General features: G+C 37.5%; 2 protein-coding genes across 2 annotated transcripts; both read right to left on the bottom strand.

Moving 5' to 3' along the window:
- Positions 1–2,697: 2,697 nt before the first annotated feature.
- Positions 2,698–3,345, bottom strand: LOC130463206 (uncharacterized). Its single transcript, XM_056832265.1, has one exon. The coding sequence runs from the start codon at positions 3,343–3,345 to the stop codon at positions 2,698–2,700; it is 648 nt and encodes a 215-aa protein (XP_056688243.1).
- A 1,702-nt stretch (positions 3,346–5,047) lies between these two features.
- On the bottom strand, positions 5,048–10,673 carry LOC110776682 (ATP-dependent RNA helicase DBP2-like). Its single transcript, XM_056832264.1, is given in 12 exon segments — positions 5,048–5,187; positions 6,040–6,198; positions 6,201–6,219; positions 6,309–6,560; positions 7,171–7,217; positions 7,220–7,408; positions 7,525–7,582; positions 7,585–7,761; positions 8,090–8,167; positions 9,060–9,405; positions 10,114–10,350; positions 10,411–10,673. Coding segments are annotated over 12 exon segments (1,854 nt in total). The 3' UTR covers positions 5,048–5,158.
- Between the last annotated feature and the right edge of the window lie 5,032 nt (positions 10,674–15,705).

The following is a 15,705-nucleotide window of genomic DNA, read 5'->3' as shown; positions in this document are numbered from 1 at the left end:
AGTCGAATAAAATGAGAATTGTTGTATTCCTTTCGTTATTTTTGTTGGTTACACTTTTTATTTTCATTATTTTTTGTTAGTTACATTTCTAGTTCATTCTTATTTTGTAAAAGATTTGTCCCATAATCCCACATTAACCGTAAATAAAATTAACGTAGAGAGTGTTATTTCATAGTTAGCAATTTAGCATATTATTTACTTATTCATATAATATTGATTACCACGATTTTAGTAATTCATAAAATGATTAATAGATGTATTATTAAATTGTTCCATCGAGTAATTCATAAATTTAATTGTGGGATTGAATAAAATTTCATATCCTCCATATCTCTCCTAATTTAATCATTTTCCCGTTGGAGGGAATAAGTCCTAAAGAATATATAGTTGCATTTATAGGTTAACACTATATCGAAACATTAACGTTATGATCCTAAATGGATCAAAATGAAGTATCCTATGTGTTTGTACTTTATTTCGTATATTTTAAATGTTACATCTCTTTATTTTTTGGTTTTACTGTGATAATACTAATTACTTAAATTTTTTGGTAATCAAGAGTAGAATATTTAGCGCAAAATATTTAGATTGTAAGATATTTTAAAGATCGAGGAACATTAGCAAAGTCAAGATGTTTCTTACTCCATATTAGATAAAATTAGCTTGTTTGTGTTATGCACTGTATTCACTTTCTCAAGGGATCTACCTTCTTATTCACCAATACTCTTTCGAGTGAGAAAATTTCCCGTGGGTTGTAATTCGGTATTTTAAAGATTGAGGAAGGTACATTAGCAAAGTCAAGAGGTTTCTTACTCCATATTGGTTAAAATTAGCTAGATTGTACATTTTCATTCTTTTTTGTTAGTTACATTTCTAGTTCATTCTTATTTTGTAAAAGCTTTGTCCCACAATCCCACATTAACCGTAAATAAAATTAACGTAGAGAGTGCTATTTCATAGTTAGCAATTTAGCATATTATTCACTTATTCATATTATATAGATTACCACGATTTTAGTAATTCAGAAAATGATTAATAGATGTATTATTAAATTGTTCCATCGAGTAATTCATAAATTTAGTTGTGGGATTGAATAAAATTTCATATCCTCCATATCTCTCCTAATTTAATCATTTTCCTGTTGGAGGGAATAAGTCTTAAAGAATAGTTGAGTTTATAGGTTAACACTATATCAAAACATTAACGTTATGATCCTAAATGGATCAAAATGAAGTATCCTATGTGTTTGTACTTTATTTTGTATATTTTAAATGTTACATCTCTTTATTTTTTGGTTTTAATGTGATAATACTAATTACTTAAAATCTTTGGTAATCAAGAGTAGAATATTTAGCGCAAAATATTTAGATTGTAAGATATTTTAAAGATCGAGGAACATTAGCAAAGTCAAGATGTCTCTTACTCCATATTAGATAAAATTAGCTAGTTTGTGTTATGCACTGTATTCACTTTCTCAAGGGATCTACCTTCTTGTTCACCAATACTCTTTCGAGTGAGAAAATTTTCCGTGGGTTGTAATTCGGTATTTTAAAGATTGAGGAAGGTACATTAGCAAAGTCAAGAGGTTTCTTACTCCATATTGGTTAAAATTAGCTAGATTGTACTATGTACTTTATTTACTTTTTTAAGGGGTCTACCTTCTTATTCACCAATACTCTTTCGAGTGAGCAAATTTCCCGTGGGTTGTAATTCGGCATTTTTCAAAGTATTAGTATTCTCACTTTTCTTTTTGAATTCTCTTGGCTACCACTAATCATAGCCTCAACCATAATTAAAGTACTAAATTTAATTTAAAAAATTAGATTATATTTGAACAAAATTTATTCAAACAAAAGAAAAGATTGTGAAGTTAAAAATATGCACAAATCCTTTATCCTTAAATATATTATCCTATCCAAACCCTTCTTTATAACGGGTATTCAGAAAAAAATTTCGCCCCTTAAATTAGTTACATACTCTTAGGCTCTTAGCTAACATTCTTATTAGTCGTATAATGCAATTAAACATTTTAAATAAATTTTTTTTGTTAGAAGAGTAAATAAGAATTTATAGAGATATACGCCGTATATTAGGAAGTGGGGGGAATAACTTAATTTTATACCTATTTAGGTGTAGTAACTTTTAGGAGATAATTTTTCTACAACATAGCACTATTATTTTGATTCACTTTTTTTTAATATATATTCTTTGTTTATATTTTTTTAGTACGGAGTACTCTTATTCGCTAATAAAGTTCCAATACTATAGTATAGCTTCCATGATATAATAAATAATTCTTAAAAAATAACAAAAGTAACAAAAAAATTTATATGACATATTTCTACCAAAACTGACAAAATATGTTTGTGATTAAACAATACATTTTTTATTTTTATGTCCAACATGTATTTAAAAAAAAAACTCATATTTAGTACTATACAAAATAGTAAAATCTTTTGAAAATTCGTAAAAATTTCCCATATCCAGAATATAAATAATACAATTAAAAGATTTTTTTTAGTTAACAATCTATATTTTCTTTTTTTTGATAATTGAGGTTTGTATTATAAATTAGAAATGGAGGAGACCATGAGTGGGCGGATCTCCAGCCATTGTGGGAGCCCAACATATATACAATTCAGTCTTAGGACTTACAAACCTACATAATCAAAAAAGAAAATTGCTACTGGCTCTTGATTATAGCCAGGCTACGAACTCATCTGCCTTGTTGAGACCTTGTTTAGCCATTGAATCAGCCACAAAGTTTGTTTTCCTGGATTTGTAAATGATTTCAACACCATCTCCATCTTTCATTGCGGCCCGAATATAGTTGGTAATGAAGTTGAGATTCGACGGTCCACCATTAATCTCGTTACACCATTTTACAGCATTTGCGGAGTCCGATTCGATTATGAGTTTTGTGTAGGAGATACGGTCACAGCTTTTTGGGAGTTTGATTGCACGATGAATTGCCAGTATTTCTGCATTGTTTATATCCATGATTGGGATGGGTGAGGAGAAAAGGCAGAGGAAGTTTCCATTAGAGTTTCTAAGGACACCCCCTATGGCAGCTTTCCTTTTGTCTTCCTTACCAGATGCATCAACGTTCCATTTGAGGACGTTTGTGGGAGGAGGGGACCAGCTTCTTGGAGATGAGACCTTAGCTCGAGAGAGGCACGTCATGCTGATGTTATCTTGCCATTGGAGGCATGAGGGATTGCGAAGTATGTCAGTTGAGCTATATGGGAAGGGGTCCCCCCATCCCTTAATCCACCACCTTATCCTCAGTAGGATAAGGTTGTGAATTTCATCTATTGAACTGAATTTTTGCTCAAAGATTCTCATGTTCCGCTCCTTCCAGATCGACCACATGATGATTATGAAGCTTGCTTTCCAAACCTTTTTGAAGAATGCTCCCCTATTAGGGAATTTCCATTGCTCGTATGATTAGCGAATTGTGCTGGGGAAAACCCAAGTCAGGTTCCAAATATCAGTCCATCATTGCCAAAGGCTCCATGAGAATCTGCAGTGTAGGAGTAGGTGATTGCCACATTCATGCGAGGTGACGCAGAGTATACACGTAGCCTCGGATACGGGTATGATACCCATGTTTGCGAGTCTCAATTTTGTGTTTAGTCTGCCAAGGAGGGAAAACCAGGAGCATAGTTCAATTCGATAAGGGATGAGTCCACTCCATAAACCTTGAATCGCATCGAGGTTGTTTGGTGCCGAGTTTTTTGCAAGTTCCAGCCTGTAGCTTTTGAATGAGTACATTCCCAGTTTATTGGGGGTCCATATGAGATGGTCAACTCCTTCTGATGAGAGAACAGCACGATTAATTATTAAGAATAGATCCTCCCTTTCCTGTATGTCTTGGGGTCGGAGTGTTCGTTTCCAATCGAGGCTCCAACACCATTGTCTGCCGTCCCAGAAACCACAGGAGGATACATATGCGTTTGGAGTGGTGCTGATGCGAAATAGGCGAGGGCATACATTCTTCAGGGGGGATGAGCCAACCCATAAGTCATGCCAAAAAAAGGTTTGCACTCCATTACCTATTCTTTTCCGAGCACAGCTAGTAAGCAGGGATTTTGAGGGCTCGTGACTGAGGATTGTATTACAGATATTGCGCCAAGTACCTCCTAGACTAGGAGGCGAGAGGTCATGAATTGTCAGAGTTGGGGTGTACCCATACTTTTGCGGTATTATTGATCTCCATAGGGCTTTTTCCTCAGTGAAGTACCGCCTTATCCACTTGAACAAGAGGCCCATGTTTATATGCAGGATGTTTCCCATATTGATTCCACCAAATTTCATAGGGAGTTGGATTGTATCCCAAGCCACCAGAGGTATGAATTTCGATCCCACTTTTCCTTTCCAAAAGAAATTCCTTTGCAGCTTCTTGATTTTTTCGATTACTCACTACTACAAAAAAGGGCATAGAGTACTGTTGAAATACACTTTATAGGACGCCTTAGAGGCGTTCTCCAACTCAGCGCACTATAAAGTTTATAAAACGTATAAAAGAAGCGTTTTATATACCTAGTTATAAAGTACAGTGATAAGAGGCAAGCGTCCTCTATTCCCTTCCTAAAATCAGAAAATAAAGAAGGAATATAGAACGGTTAATGTACTTAACCGTCTCCTATACTCTATAATAAAGCGCGTCTTCCGTACATAACCGTCCTCTATTCTTCCTGTTAAATATTGAAATACAAAACATCTTCCGTACATAGGCGTACTATATACTTCGTGTTTAATATTAAGATAAAAAGCGGTTTCCTTACACAACCGTTCTATATTCTCCCCCTTTTTTTTATTATTATAAAATAGCAGCACACATGTCCCTAAAATATGATATTACCATCCTAGCTCATGTATATAAACCAAATCTAAATAGATAAAATTAAAATGATATCCAAACAATCTTTCCAAAAATACTTTTATTCAATAGCAAAATACTATTGTTCATTCAATAAAAAAAATCACATTATTCATCGACAAAATGATCCATACAAGGTACGACAAAAAAAAAACGATTCCATTGTCAATAAAAACAAAATCAAAGAGCCTCTGCAGCCTCTGCAGCAGCACCGCTGGAGCTTCTGTAGGGGATTCTGTAGCAGCAGCATAACCAGAGCTTCTGCACCCAAATTTGTCAACCATTACAACATAATTTGCAGCAACCTGCAGTCAAATAAGCCACACGAAAACATTAAGAAAAGGAGTCTGTAAAAGCAAGCTAATTTGTCACATACAACAACAATAAAATTCTTTAGTTTTGATAGATACAGAATGTTGGCTTAGTTCAACATTTCTGCGCGACACTTCTATTTAGGACAATACATTACAAGTATACTTATATAGAACTTTGCAGGCAAAATCCATTATAGTAACAAAAATCGGTATGGAAGGGCTAAATGCTGTGGTGAACACCGGGCCGTTCTGCTCAACACACCATGACATCCCAACATAGCACATTCGAGATCCCAGAATACCCTGCAAATTTGAACAATTTAATTTCTTCATGTTCAAAAAGCACAATCTCATTTAGCACTCAGTACAAGTTTTTAGTCTAGTTATTTGAAAGAATATCTTGGAAATTGATGGTCTTTCTAGTGCATAAAGGTAGATTATGAAATTCCTTCTAAGTAATCCATGTAGAAATATTTAGTGGGGCCTTTAAAATCTCTGTTAAAGGTTCATATTAGCATACTAACTACGATTACAAGAATTAAACACTATAATTAGAAGCAAATAATAAATCATCACCCTAGTCCTATAACCAAATAAAAGAGAATACCCAAGGCCTACACTCCTACAGATACAGCCTACAAGCAAAAATCACCACAATAATAATAATACCATGACGTACAAATAACACAGAGCAGTATATCATTAATATAGAATCTCATCAAAACCACTAACACATGGCCAGTGGAGCAGAGGATATGCAAAACGAGGAACTCCCAAGGTCATCCAACAAGTACACCAAATGTCAAGCTTGCGTATAAAAGAAGGATCACATGATATTATTACCTGTGCAAACAAAATTCCTGCAGGCACCATTGCGGAAATCATGAAATACTCTGTTTCGATGGTCCTGGATCATCTTCGCATGGATGTAAAAGGAAGAATAACCAAGCTCTGTAATTTTCTTGGCTAACAATTCCACTCGATTCACAGAATTGCAAAAATAATGGATTGCTTTATTTGCAGCTGGAAAACCAACCCCATAACAAGGTCAGAAAGCCATCAGATACATGCAAAAAAGGCGAAAACATACAACACATAAGATGACTGCAAACCTTTGAGAAAAGTGTGCTCAGGCAATGGAGCTTCTGTCTTTCTTCAACTAAAGCATAAAACTGGGTAATACCTTCGAGAGTAAGTTCATCCATAAGGTTGATGACGTAAGGCTTTTGCAAATATATATCTTTGAAATCTTTGACAGTTACAGGAGAAGTAGCTGAAAACATCAATATCTGCCTGTTTTCAGGAAGAAAACTAATCGACTGCTCCAAAGAAGGTTGGAATTCAGGGGACAAAAGTTTGTCAGCCTGAAGATAAAATAGGTATTGAGCATCAGATACATACCCACTCACCGCCATCCATGTTTCCATTCTCACAAGTTAACTCATCATTGTAAATCAGATAAATAAATCTATTGATTATATAGTAGAAATTGGAGAAGATGAAGCATATGAAGGAGAGGAAGAAAAAGATGGGTGAAGGAACAAGATGGATGAAGGGAGTGGGTTAATTGAATATGTTTAACATATCAAAAAAAATATTTCATGGAAGGGTGGAAGTGAAACCAACTAACCATAAATACTAATGACAACTGATCCTATAATTTTTTTTATTTTCCGAAAAAAGATAAAGAATACTCCGTACATATTGATTTAGCAGTGGTTTGAACGTTGATTGAACATTTATTCTTATATATAATGATAATGGTTTTTCTTTTATTTTTCTCCTAAGAAACCAGCTATTTCTCGTACAAGGTTTCTTGATTTAAGAAACCTGATTATAAAGATAAATGGTTTCTTATTTTTCTTTCAAGGAACCAGATATCTCCTAGCTTGTCAAACTAGATAAAAATTCACACAAAAGGGAAGAACTTGTAGAATAGAAGAAGTGGAAGAATTCAGATCAAGCTGCATGTACCTCGTCCATAACAAGCATGGAGCAGTCCTTCAGAACACATATACCCCTTTTGCAAGATCTAGTATTCTTCCTGGTGTTTCGACTAGCAAATGTACTGGTTGGTACAAACGCATTATATCATCCTTCAATCTAGTCCCTCCTGTCGTTACCATGACCTGGACCTTTAAATGCTTGCCAAGTTCTTTACATACTTGTGATGTTTGAAGGGCTAACTCTCTAGTAGGAACAAGTGTAACAGCTGTAGTGAACAACCAGGACACCTATTAAGCTACTAGACAAGCTATTATAAATAGATTGTGCAGCTGAGGCAGTGGTGCTTAAATTGCTTGAATAACTAACATATCAGATCATCACCTTGAGTTACATTGTTGTCTTGGTCAATTTTTTCCAGCACAGGGATGCAAAATGCAGCTATGTTTTACTAGTTCCATTTTCAGCTCTTGCAAGAATATCACTTCCTGTTAAAGCAATTGGTATACTTTCCTCCTGGATTGGAGAAGGACGTTCGAATCCCTTCTCATATATTCCCATAAGTAGTTCACGTCACAAGAAATAATCCTCAAATTCATTTCCTTTTGTAGCAGTGACATCCTAATACAGGATGAAGAGTAGATCAGCTTAAAATCATTCGAAAATAGCATGTTAATGAGAATTTCTGAAAATAAAACTACAAACTTCAGTCATGATCAAGAAAGCTTCAATAAAAATTGAAATTCATGATTTTGTTTTCATTCTAATTGGACTTTTGATTATTCTCGCAACATTAAGTAAATAAACACGAAACAGATACACCAGTCTTTAATCTCTTGACTTGTCCCACAAATCCATGGGTAAATCAAGCAGCCGAGCGAAGACTAACATTTGGACAACATACACCATATATTATATTCTCACAACATTAAGTAAATATACACCAAACAGATACACCAGTCTTTAATCTCCTGATGACGCTATCGATTTTCTGCAAGGGTGAAGCAGCATGCACTAATTCTAACAACTACACATTGAATCTACATATAGAACTCCATAGACAACAAATCAGTACTAAAAGCAGAAAATTCAAGGATAATCCAGATCCTTGAAGAGTTCAATTTTTCATTATCCCCATTCTTTCTCTAACTGCAAATTTCAATTTAATAAGACTTAAATGATATTATCTAAAAAATCAGTTTAATTGGACTAAATTCACCAGATTTTTTCGACAATAATCCTACTACATTAAATGTAATTCGATTTAATTATTATACCCTCCTCTATGATTTGACCTAAACCTTCAATTATGAAAGTCTCTTCCACACAAGTATCAACAAGAATTCGACATTAAAATTTCATAATTAAGAACATTATTAGTTGAAGGGTAAACATGTAGAACAAAATGAAGAATACCAACCTCGAAATTCGGAGTGTGGAGAGTCGATGTTCACCAGAGGTTGCAAAGAAGCAGTGATACAGTAGTGCGGCAGTGATCTGGTGGAGCAGCGGTGATCTGGTGGTCGCGCGATTATGGTCTAGGTTTTGCGGGAGATTGAATTTGGGGGTTTTGAACGATTATGGTTAAGGTTTTGCAGAAGATAGAGTTGTTTAGGTTTGCGGGAGGTTTTGGTTTGGGGGAGGTTTTTTATTTTATTGTTTGATTAATTTAAAACACCGCTTTGTATGTTTTTTATTCATAATTCTACTATACATGTATATATTAAATATAATTATTTTTTATTATGGTAAAAAATATGAAACGGTTAAGTGACATAACCGTTCTATATTCTTTCTCCCATAGAACTGTTATTAGAGAAAACCGTACTCTAATATCCTATGAAACGCTTATCACACTTAACCGTACTCTATTTAACGTTACTTATTCCAACTTTTGTAGTAGTGACTCCTTTTAGTACTGAGAAGATTGACATGTAATAGAGAGGGAGGATGGACAGAGAAGCTTTGATGAGGGTGGCTCTACCGCCAATGGATAGGAGCTCCCCCTTCCATGAGGCCATTTTCTTTTCCATTCTAGCAATGATGGGATCCCATAGGTCAATTCGTGATGAGTTGCCTCCCATAGGGAGGCCAAGATATGTTATTGGCAGCTTGTCTACTTTACACATGAGGCAGGCTGCTGTGGTTTCAATCCACGCATCATCTACATTAACTCCAATAATCGAGCTCTTGTGAAAGTTAACCTGGAGACCCAATGCTAGCTGGAATGCTATAAGGGCTTTCTTTATGTTCAGCAAATATTCTCTGTTTGGAGGGCAGAAAATCATAGTGTCATCAGCATATTGTAAGTGTGTAATTTTTGGTCCCCCTCTACTGGTTTCGATCCCTTCCCACAGTTCTATATTCACTGCTTTCTTGATAATTAGGTTCAAAGACTCTACCACAATATTGAATAAGAATGGAGAGAGAGGGTCGCCTTGTCTCAATCCTCGTTGTAATTTGAATGGGACAGTAGGAGAATCGTTGACGAGGATTGAGGCGGAGGCTGTCATGATACATGTTTGGATCTAGTTTCTCCAACGCATGGGGAAGTGCAATTTTTCCAAGGACCAGTCTAGGAAGCTCCACGACACACTGTCGAAAGCTTTATGAAAATCTAGTTTTAGTATTGTGGCTGCCGTTTTGCTTCTCCTGCAAGAGTCAATGAATTCGTTAGCTATAAGGGGGCCGTCGAGGATTTGCCTGCCTTTTATGAAACATGATTGGTGTGGGCTAACGAGAGATCCTATAACTCGTTGGAGTCTTTTAGCCAGGAGTTTTGAAACTATTTTATAAGCACATCCCACCATACTAATGGGTCTGTAGTCCTTAAAACCAGATGGAGAGTCGGTTTTAGGGATCAAAGTGATGAAGGTGTTGTTGCTTCCGCGAGGTAGGCGAGAGGTGGCCCAGAATCCATTCACCATGTCACGAATATCGTCTTTTATGATTTCCCATGAGCTCTTCACAAACCTGAAATTAAAACCATCTGGACCTGGACTTTTCATCCCATCACACGAGTCCACTGCTTCTTTAATTTCCTCCATACTGAAAGGGTCAACGAGGGAGTTGCGATTCTCTGGGCTTAGATGCCGAAAATCCAGGAGATTGAAAGTTGGTCTAAGGGTATACGGCTCTCTGGAGATATCTTTGTAGAAGGTGACTGCTTCTCTTTTTATGTCCTCTGGTAAGACATATGTTTGTCCATTGCTATTGAGTTGTTCAATACTTTTTTTCCGCCTTCAAATTGAAGCCATTGTGTGGAAAAACCTTGTGTTCCTGTCCCCTTCCTTCAACCATTTGGTCCGAGACGACTGAGCCCAATATGCTTCCTTTCTTTTTAGCCATCTCCATAACTCCTGCTGTGCTTGTTTTCGGTCCAGGAGCTCTTGGGCCGACAGTTCTCTGTCATTTGCATTTTGATCCAGTTCATGAATTTTTGATTCGAGTTTAGAGATATTTTCTTCAATGAGGCCAAATTCAGCTATGTTCCAAGTTTTCAGATTTTGTTTCACTGCCTTCAATTTTTCCATGAGGGGTAAGTTGGTCGATTGGGCCTAGGATGCTTTTATTGTTTTGAGACAGCCTGGGTGTGTGAGCCAGCAGTTTATGAATCGAAAAGGGCGTGGGCCCCAATTCTTCTGATGGGTCTGAATGAGCAGTGGGCAGTGATCCGACAAAGACCTTTTCAGAATCGATGCCTTGATAGATGGGTAGTGTTCGATCCATTCTGGGCTGGTGAAGGTTCTGTCCAATTTGCTTTTGGAGTTTCCTCTGAACCAAGTATATTTGTCATTTGCGAAGGGAATTTCCATGAGGCCGAGGTCCTGCGAAAAAGATTTGAAACTATTGGAGCCGTTAGTACATATACGTTGGCTGCCTCTCTCATTTGGGTCAAGAGTCTCGTTGAAATCCCCGATAAGTAGACATGGTAGTTGAGAGGAAGCCCAACAGAGGCTAAGTTTGTCCCAGGCTTGAGCTCTGAGGTTTACATCACATGGGTTGTAAATGTTTATGATATGGTAGTTTAAGCCAAATGATGGAACTAGTCAAGTGAGGATGATCAAGTTACGGTCAACGTGGCTGGAGGTTAGGGTGAAGAAGCCTTTTTTCCAAACTGAGATAATACCGCCCGAGTTACCAAGGGATGGGCAATCTAACCATTCGAAATCACTGTCTTTCCATAGGTGATTGATGATTTTTGGGTTTATGGTTTCGAGCTTGGTTTCCTGGATGAAGACCATACTTGGGTCGTGGCGGGTTATGAGTTTACGGAGAGAGCTGAGTTTGATTTTGGCACCCATGCCTCGAATATTCCAAGATATCAAAATCATTGGGCTAATGGGGTTGATGAGGGGAGTTGGTTTATCATTTTTCATTTGCCTCCCAGTTTGACTGTTGGTTGGATAGAATTTCTTCAACTCTAGAGTACAGGTTTGAGGTAGGCCCATCGAAGTCCAGGCCCAATTTTAAGCCAAGTTCAATGGTGGATGAGGGGTTGATGTCAACTTGACTTTTGTTATGGGTTGGGCTTTGGGCGGGGAGAGGGAGAGGATTGATTCTCCTCTTTCTCTTCCTAAGTAATTTACGAGCTCTTTTGGTTTCATGGGTTTTTTTGATATCCATGGGGATTTCTCTTTCGAATCCAGGTGGGAACATTGGGCCTGAGAGGGAGGATGATGATGTTGACGAAGACGCTGGTCTGTGCAGGGGTTTGAAGCGATTGGCAAGAGAGATTGATTTCACTGTGTGTGATTCGTTTGGGCTTGGGGGGGGGGGGGTTAAGGTGATCTGGTTGGGACAACTGGTTGGGTTGTTGTATTGGGCTCAGTAGGGTAACTTTTGTTTGGGCTTGTAGGTTGGGTTGATCGGTTTCATCCCTTTTGTTGATAAGGGGGGAGTGAGGTGGTTTGGATCTGGAAGGGGAAGGGAGATGGATTGGAGTTATGATGGAGAATTTATTGTTTATAGTTTCGAGGTTCAGATTGGGGGTTGGGTCCGAGGAGTTTTGGGATGGGGAATGTTTTGTTGTCATGGGCGGGGTTGACTGGATTTCGAGGTTCTCGAAATTTGTGGAGACTTTCTGTGTATCATATTCATTGTATGGGAACCCGCCGGATTCCTCTGGGTTTATTTGTGGTGGTGGTGGGTTTTGGTGGCAGTCGCCATCGCCTGTGGCTGGGCACCAACTTTCTTCTGATATGAAAATTTTCTCCTTTGATCCTTCAATGTCGATTAACATCTGGCAATTGATGTAAAACAAACAATCAGTTATTACCAAAATTCTTGCGCAATCGTAGTTCCCGTAATCTACTGATTGCACCTTTCCGAATACACAACCAATTTTATAGAAATTGGAATATCCCCATCCTTTAAGCGGGACTGCATAGATTTAATCCAGGTTCTCTTCCATTTGGAAGCTGATATTTCATTAACATTCCGAAGGTCATCGAACCATCTTTCTAACCAAAGGCTTTCCTTCATTGCTTTTTTGTCATCAATTGTGTCAAAGGTGATTAGGTGGGGGAGGCCACCCATTGGCTTCACTGTGAGGCAGTTCACTCCCTCAGCGAGGATGTGGGTCAGGATTTGGGTGGATGTTAATTGAGGGTGATAGGGATGTTCCAATTAGGCTGCGATTGAATATTTCTTCGGATTAATGGGTTTTTTCTCCTTTGATTGTTATCAGATCTTCCTCTTCGAACATCTCCACTGTTAGATCGTCTCTAGTTTGTTCAATGTCCTCCCCCCAATTTCGGGAACTCATTCTCCTTATAGGGCATGGCGAGAATTTAAAACAATCGGGTTGGGGGTCAGGTTCATTTGGGGGGATGGATTGGTTCTGGGTTGAGTGGGGTGGGTTTTGGTTGGGATTTGGATTTGGGGTGCATGCTTCCTTGTAAGATCGGTTGTCCTTGATGGTGCCTGTAATACCTCGTATTTTTGTAATATTTATAAGTATATTTTATTATATTTGTAAAACATTTTACGATTTATTAACATTTAAATAATATTTAAATGCATTTTATTTAATGTATTTTAATTAATTAGAATATTTATTATTTTAATTAATTACGAAACGAATTTAATTCTTGAGTCGGGAAATTAAATGAGTTGCAAATGATTTTTAAAGCTTCGGGTTTTAAATAAAAAGTCCAATTCGTTTTATTAAACGAGCCCAATCAAAAGAGTTTAGTTTAAATCCTAAGCTAGCCCAAATCATTTATTTTCTAAGCCCAACTCAAATCCCCAAAGCCTAACCCATCAAGGGATTAGGGAGCCTATAAATAGGACTCCCCCATCATTAAATGAGCCCCTAAAATTCATAAACCCTATTTTTGCTTTACTTGCCCAACACTCCTCTTTCCCTCTCCTCTTTTGCTCAGCTCATCGCACGCACGCAGCCCCGTGCTCGCGCTGCTGTGCTCTCGTGCTGCTCGGCCTCACGCCCAGCGCTGCACTCCCTCGCTCTCTCGCTCGTGCCCTCGCGCACAGCGCCCAACACCTCCCTCGCTCTCTCTCTCTCTCTCGTGCCCTCGCGCACAGCGCTGCACTCCCTCTCGCTCTCGCCCAGCACCCTCGCCTTCACTCGCCCAGCATCCCCCGCGCACAGCGCCCAGCCCGCGCGCGGCTGCTGCTGCCTCGTCCCCTCGTCGCTGCGCGCGCACCCGCACACGAATTGTGTGTGTGTGTGTGTGTGTGTGTTGTTCGTGTTTGTTCTTGTTCAATTTTCGCCCAATCACTTTAAATTCGTGGTTGTTCCGTGCTATAGGCCGGATTGGTATAATTCTCTTCTTTCTTACTTATTCTATTTAAATTCCGTATTTTAAATTATTATATTAATATTGTTTTGAGTAATTAAAATGCTGGGAACCGGTTATGAATACCGTGGTTTGAGGATTTGTGTGTTGTGATTAATTAGGTTTGTTTTAATTATTAAAGGATGAATTTTCAGATTTGTTTATTGAATAAAGCATTGATTTTTATGATAATAAACTAGTGTTATTGGGATTTTCAAGTTAGGGTTTTAACCTAGACCTAATGAGTCAATTGATTAGCATAATTAGGCGATGATTTTAATTATGATAATCAATTATATTTTCAGATTTGAATAAAGGTTTAAAGTGTCGATTTTTATTGATTTTAAAGGCGGAAAAAGTATGTTTTGTATTAAGGATTGATTTTGCAAATTGAGACGATTTTATTATTGAAAACGATTGAATTCTAAAGTTTAAAGGAGGTTTTAAATTTTATAAAGTTGCTGGAAATTTAATGAACATGGAAATAATTTGAGTTTCATTATTTTGATGATAGGAGGTGATTTCTAGTTGAGTGCTCGTTATTGCAAAGTGGCCCCTACGCTTAGGTATTCAAGGTACGTACAAGTCTAGGGCGACCAGACCTTTTGTCAATGACATTACATGATTGTTGATGATGTGAATTACATTTTGTGGAATCATGTTTATTTTGGTGAACGAGCATGTGATTTGTGATGTGGGATTTATTGGATTAATTGTTGAACAAGCATGTTGGAATTATTATGAGTATGGATTTCATTGTCAATCATGTTGTTCAATATTTATGCATGTATGGTTTATTTCACATGCAAGGGATGGGTTATTTATTTGTATGCTATTGTACGGGATGTGTCTAGCATACTTTGAGCCAATTATTCGTACTTCGTTGTACTACTTATATTACCACATGTGAAGGGTTAGCTCACGTACGCCACCGCACATGTAGGGTTCAGTTGGGAATATTATGTATGAAATGAATGAGGATTTGTCGTGCAAGGGCACAACCCTCATGTTAATGTGCATGATGTGGAGTCTCACCTTGGTGAGGAGGAACATGGTAGTAATATCACAAGTGTCTTGCCTTGTTGATCACAAGTCCTAAAGCATTTAAAATAAGATTGTTTTGGTTGTTGTTTATTAATTGTATGTGTGCATGTTGGTGAGTCTTGAGTTCGCCTTTAATAAAACATTAATAAACGTAAAGTGCAACCAGAACAAGCTTCAAAACTCTTGGAACGTATATACCTTGAGTATGAACAATGGGGGGAGTCTTGCCGGAAAGCTCGTACTCCTACTAATGATACAAGACGTTGTTTCATTTATATTATGCGCAGGAATTCCGTCGGTATGGCCCGACACTCGGTATGGCCCGATTTTATTATTATATATTTGTTTTATGGTTGGCTCCCATCACCTTTTCCCTTTGTGGATTATTCTTTTGGCCCGTTCGAAGCTTATTCTAATTAAATTGTGAGTCAAGTGTCGAGTCTTGTATTCATGATTGGTTGTCAATTATTATATGGCTTTTGCATGTTGATTAGTACTTAGTGAGTGATGCATGTTTTAGATTCATTTCACTCTATTTTGTAATTACTCAGCTTTTGCTAACTACGTGCTTTGTGTGTTTTGGTCATGGCCTTTGCCTTAATGACCCTATGATTATCTATCATTTGCACTTGCATTGATGGGGAGTAGAATAAAATAGCAGGTTGGTAGATCGGAATCATGTGGCTTGGGATGATCGAGAGAGTTACATGTTTTCGTATTT

The sequence above is a fragment of the Spinacia oleracea genome, chromosome 6 (assembly GCF_020520425.1).
Source record: "Spinacia oleracea cultivar Varoflay chromosome 6, BTI_SOV_V1, whole genome shotgun sequence".
NCBI lineage: Eukaryota > Viridiplantae > Streptophyta > Magnoliopsida > Caryophyllales > Amaranthaceae > Spinacia > Spinacia oleracea.
The sequence above is the reverse complement of the archived record's forward strand: the minus strand, read 5'-3'. Positions and strand labels throughout refer to the sequence as shown.